The following is a 6,205-nucleotide window of genomic DNA, read 5'->3' as shown; positions in this document are numbered from 1 at the left end:
CCCAGGACCCCGTCGCGTGCCGCCATAGCTGCCCCGGCAGCGCCTGACGCGCTGGTGCCGCTCGCCAGCCGCCGCAGCCCCGGCGCGGCCCAGCCCCGCCCCGGCGGGAGGCGGGCTCTGCGGAGCGGCCGGGCCCGGGGCGAGGCCACCGGAACGGCGCTGCCCGCCCCCCTGGCAGGGCGGCCGAAACCGGCCGCTGCGCGGAGGCGGCCGGCGGACGCCGGCAGGTGCGAGGCGGTCCCTCGGCGCCGCGCTGCCGCGGAGCACGCTGGGAACGGGAGTCCCGCGCCCGGCGGCGCTCCCCGGAGCCGGGCTGAGGGAGACACGTTTCCCAGCGTGCAGCGCGTCGAGGGGCGGGGCGGGGCTTCGAGCGCGGGGCCTTTCGGGACCTGCAGTCCCAGCGAGCGTGAGAGGCGGGCAGGCGGGAGCGGCGCGGACTCCGCTTCCCGTCGGGCAGCGCGGCCCCATTGTGGCCACTCTCGCACCCCATTGGCTGGCGGTCGGAGCCGGGCCTCGCTCCCCGCCCGGTGACACAAAGCGAATCCAAGATGGCGGATGCGGGCGCGGGGAGCCTGCACGGGGGGGACGCGGCGCTGCCGTGCCCGCCTGAGGAGCAGGAGCTGAGCCAGCGCCTCCGCCGCCTCTACCCCGCCGTCAACCAGGAGGAGACGCCGCTGCCGCGGTCCTGGAGCCCCAAGGACAAGTACAACTACATCGGCCTCTCGCAGGGCAACCTGCGCGTCCACTACAAAGGTGCCGGGCTGGGGCGGCGGCGCCGGGTTCGGCTTCGGCCTCGGCCTCGGCCTCGGCCTGGAGCGGGGCGGCCCGGGGCCCGGCCGCTCCGCGGGGCCAGCCGGGCGGCGGGCTGGGCCGGCAGCCCGGGCCTCCGCCGGGGCGGCTGCGGGTCTGGCAGCCCCGGGGGAAGGGGCGCCGCGGCCGGGGAGCAGCGCGGGGAGGGGGGTCCGCCGAGCTCCGGCCGCGGGGCGGGCTGCTCGTCGTGGTGCCGTGGCCGGACTCCAGCCCGGCGCGGGGTTTTCCGGGGCTCGGGAGGCGGAGGTGGACTGGAGCCGAGGGCTCGTCCGCCGGCGGAGTGTGCTGCCTTGTATAACGCTTTGCAGTGTCACTCGCCCGGGCCCCAGCGCGTCTGTGTAGCCACATCGTCTGTTTACTGTGTCATCCTGCTTAAAACCCGGCCAAGGGGTCGGATGGCATCGACACGCTGCGTAACTGGGGCTTTGGCTCCTCGAGTTTACACAAAATAGATGCTCGCAGACTTCTAGGACTTGGGGAATCACAGGGATGTTTTTCTTGCTCGCTATTGGAGGCTGTTCTCCCTACCCACCCAGCGGAGAACTGATCATTCCTTTTCCTGCCTGGTTAGTAAACACTGATGTCATTCCCCTCTTGTGTAATCATTTTTGTCTTCTGTTTGTGTACATTGGTCTTCAAATCGTGTATGTGGGGAGGGGGAGAGGTAGTGCTGTAACTTCGCAGTGAAAACAAAAGAAAAGCTACAGTGCTTGTAGTGTAGGGATTGTTCACGGTGGCAGTGCATGATTGTAAATTCTAGTTCTCTGAAAAGTGTGCTTTAAATTGTTGGATATATGTAGAAACAGATCCCCACTGTGTTCAGATAGCAGTGTTTTAGAACAAAACGTGGGAGAGTTCAAATCCCACCAATACTTACATTTCTGTTCTTTCTTAGGTCATGGTAAAAATCACAAAGATGCTGCCTCAGTCAGGGCTACGCACCCTATACCTGCAGCCTGTGGCATTTATTACTTTGAAGTGAAGATCGTCAGTAAAGGTAGAGATGGGTAAGTGCCTTATTCCAGTTCAGTGGTTGGTGATGTGGCTTCAGCAGTTCTGCTGTACTCTGGCCTCCTTTCCGGAAGGGTTAGAGGTCCCATGGCTGCTGGGTGTAACAGGCAGGTACATCATGGGGAGCTTATGTTCTCTTGGTTAATAGATGTAAATGTGGTAGAATGCACTGGAAGCAGAGGCACTTACACAGCTGCTTTCTGTGCTGTTTGATATGGGCAGTTTTAAAAATTTGGGCAACTTTGGGTCTCCAGTGCAATTTAAATTAAAATAGCTTTTACTCTTGCTAGCTAGGTCTGGTCACTCGTATTTCTGGAATTATGATGCCTCAGAAGTGGCGTGAAATAGAAGGGAGAACTAAATTTTGGACTGTTAGAGAGATGTTTGCGTGGTGAAGAGTAGTCGTAGCAGTACTTGAGCACTGGAAGGAGAACTTCTGAGACCGTTTTTTAGAAACCCCATATGCATGATCAAGGAAAAGATGTTCAAAGAGAGGGAGATGAGATGATTGTGAATATAAGCTGGAATCTGCACTACTTCTATCACCTCTAGTCTAGGATCTGAATTTGGACTCAAGTCATTATCTCAGGACAGATTGCACCACAGGTATCATGACAGACAACAACTGTGGAAGCTTGGGAGACTGTGCTGGAACCAGAATGCTAAATATGAGAAGGCTTTTTGTGACCAAAAGATGTTTTTTGTGGTAACATTTAATATTGTAGGCTGTTGTTGAGGGTGCATTTGCCTTATCAGTCTGTACTACTTGGAACAGTAGCGAGTGGAAGAACGGCAAAAGCAGCAAATCCTCTCGGTAGCATTAGATGCAGCCGTACTTTGCTAGGTGGCACCTCAGTGAACTGCCCTGGCAGTGGGTTTTGGATCTCATCCAGTCTTGCGGTCACCGTATTGGGCATTATTCTGATCCAGAACGTGACTGAACCAGGATGTATGTGGAGATCCTTTAAAGCTATATTGAGGATGTTTGGAAATGTGGGAAAACAATAAAAGGGCATTTCTAACAAGGTCTAACTACTGCCAGTGTAGATGTAATTTTTAATCATTATAAAGGTATGGGCCTGCTCTGTGTGTATGTGTTTGGCATTTTTCATTGCTAAAGGATGAATATTGCAGATACAACTATACAGAAGGGAAAGCTTCACAGGAGAAGTCAGTCCTTCAAGAATAACATTTGAACTCTGGCCAGTGTAGGGGTCTTAGGGAAGGGCAGCAAACGTTCCTACTAGAAACCAAATTAAAGTCATAATTTCTTACTGTTGAATTTTTTTGCTGTCATTGTTGAATTGAGAAGTGGCCTACTTGTAAAGGGACTTGCAAAGGATCTTGAATTGTTCTGCATTTAGGCCTGTAATAATTATTAGGTTATCTGTGCAGAGGTGGGTGCTGGGCTGAATGCTTTACAAATGCAGTGAAAAGACCATCTTCATTCTTTCAGTTCACTGACTTGGCGATTAACTGCTTGTCTGTTTTGAAATCCTCCACTTGATTAGTTTATGTAACTGCTAAAATTAAAATGATTTACAGTGAACTTCAAGACAATTTTCCAAAGAAATCACATTACAAAATGTCACTGAACAGCACTTAGCACTTACTGCGTTCTAGATCAATCTTACAGGGAGATAATGGAATTTGCTTGTTTCCCAAGATCAGTTTTCTATATTAATAGTCCATTTTTATTTTTACTGTATTCTGTAATTACAATTACTTTCCAGGAATACTTTCAAAGGTACAGAACTGTGTGTATTAACATTATAGCAATACAAACATGAGACGTTGATAGCTATGATCCCAAATCAGTGCAGCGGTGAGCCTTTGAGAGCTTGTCTGATGTCTCAGCCATTCCTGTGCCTTGTTTTTCTTTTGCTGGTAGAGAGAGCTCCAGTTTTTATCTTGCGCACTGTGGCGCTGGGAATTTGTAATTGTGAATTTATATTGTAGTTGCTGCCTGTCTGTCACTTAAGAGGATACTTTTGTGTGTCTCATCTTTAATAGTTTGAAGTCTGCCCATTGGAGGCTCGGTATCTTGTAATAGCGAACTGTGGCAGGGACATCTTTCTTCTTAGGAAGCTCTCCAGTGTTTATTACAGCATGGTGGCTTCAGTTTAAAGGAATAAATGTCCTGAAATCTAAAGAAGGGATTGGAGAGAATGAAAGGAAGTTTTCAAGTGGCGTGAGTGCTAAAGCATGTCCCTAGGAACTGGGCTGGAAGCCCTTTAGCAAGGGGAGAGGAAGAGGAATCTTTCTGTGCTCATTTCCAGAATGGGTACTTCAGGTGTAAAGTCTCTGCTCTGTAGCTTGTTACTTTATTTATGCCCTACGGAGCAGAGAGGTAAGGATCGCGTGATGTTATTTGCTGTGTCCTTCTTGCTGGAGTTTGTGATAGCTTTTCACATTTAGGTTTAAAATGTGAGCGATCGAGCTTCAAAACAAGACTTACTTCGGGGTGAATTTCAGGAAGTGTGCTTTGAGGAGTTCTGATTGATTTTTGCTCAATAACTCAAAGCTATCATCTTTCTGTGCTAATAAATGTCTAGCGCTCTACACTCTAGTTAGCTACTGGCAGTTGCTAATAAACAACAGAAACTAAGGTTGCAGGTAAGTGGGATAGAAGCTCCCAGTGGCTTTTACTGGAGATGTAAGAATCCTGAAGCTCACGTGATGACTTTTTGCAGCCTGACAAGAGATGTGGCCCGTATATGATACGCTGTGATAAGAGGGTTCTTGACTTGGCAGCAGACAGTGCCAGTTCTGGATTGGTGGTGTCACCATGGTAGAGAAACCCGAGCTACAGAGACAACCGAGGTATCAGTACCACCCTTTTAACTTCTCCCTTCTGTTACTTTCATGGGTGATTTAAATCCGGTATGCTGTGGTTCTCTCCTTTGTTTTTTCCCACCGCGTTGTATCCTAGCAGTAAAAACAAACACCCTCACCTCCCCCCATTTTTCAGGCAGGTTACTTCTCTGCTCAGTTTTACAAACCCCAGGGCAAGGGAAGAGGGAGGGACTGCAGCAGCACAGACGCAAGTTGCTTTAAACTGCCACAGCACTGCACGCGTAGCTGGCAGAAAAGCTTCCTCTTTTGCATTGTCTTTCTCCCCTGCCCTTTAATGCACCTGCTCCATAAAGGTGCTTTTGTTAAAGAAGCAAATGAAATGATTTATGAAAACTCTCCCTTTACCATCACTAGACTTTTCTGCCTCGGCATCGGTAAAATGTAGTTTACTGGCGGATATTTCAAAGGAAGTACAGCATGCAAAAAGTCCATTTGGTGCACTTAAGAAACTTTTAAGATTTATCAGCTTTTCTTAGCCTTGGATCTTCCACTGCTCATGCACTGAGATATCACCACAATCCTTTGAGTTAAAGAAAGATGATTGAGACTTACTTTTAGCTGAATGGTGGTCATTTCTCATCCTGGTGGTTTTAGTCTTTATTGATAAGAGGTCATGTTTATTTACTGGGGATTTTTGGGGGGGATTGTTTTTTGGTTTTTGTTTGTTTGTTTTCCTGGGAGAGGGGAGGCTGCCAGGCTACCATTGAAAAAATTGTCTTGACAAGGAGGCTAGGTAACACATAACAGATCTGTCAGTAGATTGATCTGTTGTTTGTGCTACTCTTTGTTTGGGGAGATGGCTCTTATCCTCAGAGAGCAGAGGAGAATTTAGTTTACAGTCTCTAGTTCCAGCCCTCTTCTCACCTCCTTGTCTGCGCTGAACACCCAGGGAGTGGTTCCTCAACACTTTAAGATGATATAAGTCAAGACTGTGGGATTCTGCCCTTCCATTTGCCATATGTTTCTGTGCATTCCCTCATGCTGACAATCTGCTACCCGGTCCTGTGGTGAGCTGGTTCAAGGAGATAACTGGTTGAAAGCTGGCCACATCAAAATAATTATGATGATTTAATCTATTGACGTCACTGTCAGAAATTGCTGCTGCTTTTTTTTTTTAAAAAAAAATTGAGGACTACTTTTCACGGTTCTACTCCCTGACATGGGTTGAAGGCGAGTCAATAAAGGGGTGGGCTGAGCTGGAGAGGGAAGGGTAGGATTGCGGCAACTCTCATTTAGTTCCATTCAAAGTATTGTTGAACAGTTTTGTCTTAAAACTTGGTGGGTACTTAATTCCTGAGCCATTGTGTGCGTGTCTCCTGAGTGTTGTCAGCTGGAACAAAAGGACAAGAGGCAATGGGTCACAAGTTGTGGCAAGGGAAATGCCAGCTGAACATAAGAAAGAATTTTTCCTCGTGAAAATGGTTAAATACCAGAACAGGATGCCTGGAGAGGCTGTGGCATCTCCATCTTCAAATTTGCCTGGGCCAGGCCCCAGCCTGATAAAACTTTCAGAGTTACTTATGCTTTG

General features: G+C 49.2%; 1 protein-coding gene across 4 annotated transcripts in view; it reads left to right on the top strand.

Moving 5' to 3' along the window:
- Positions 1 to 511: 511 nt before the first annotated feature.
- RANBP10 (RAN binding protein 10) overlaps positions 512 to 6,205 on the top strand; it is an 84,283-nt gene continuing 78,589 nt past the window's right edge. For 2 of the 4 annotated variants that reach the window (XM_075160850.1, XM_075160849.1), the window contains exons 1-2: positions 513 to 753; positions 1,706 to 1,817. In XM_075160850.1, the coding sequence (XP_075016951.1) occupies positions 549 to 753; positions 1,706 to 1,817 (317 nt within the window). In that variant the 5' untranslated portion in view covers positions 513 to 548. Of the gene's footprint in view, positions 754 to 1,094; positions 1,377 to 1,705; positions 1,818 to 6,205 lie in introns of those variants that run through there. The other 2 variants (XM_075160851.1, XM_075160852.1) reach the window with 2 other exon arrangements.

Source organism: Calonectris borealis, chromosome 12 (genome assembly GCF_964195595.1).
Source record: "Calonectris borealis chromosome 12, bCalBor7.hap1.2, whole genome shotgun sequence".
In the NCBI taxonomy this organism is placed as follows: Eukaryota; Metazoa; Chordata; class Aves; order Procellariiformes; family Procellariidae; genus Calonectris; species Calonectris borealis.
Note: the sequence above shows the minus strand (reverse complement) of the source record. Positions and strands in the feature narration are given on the sequence as shown.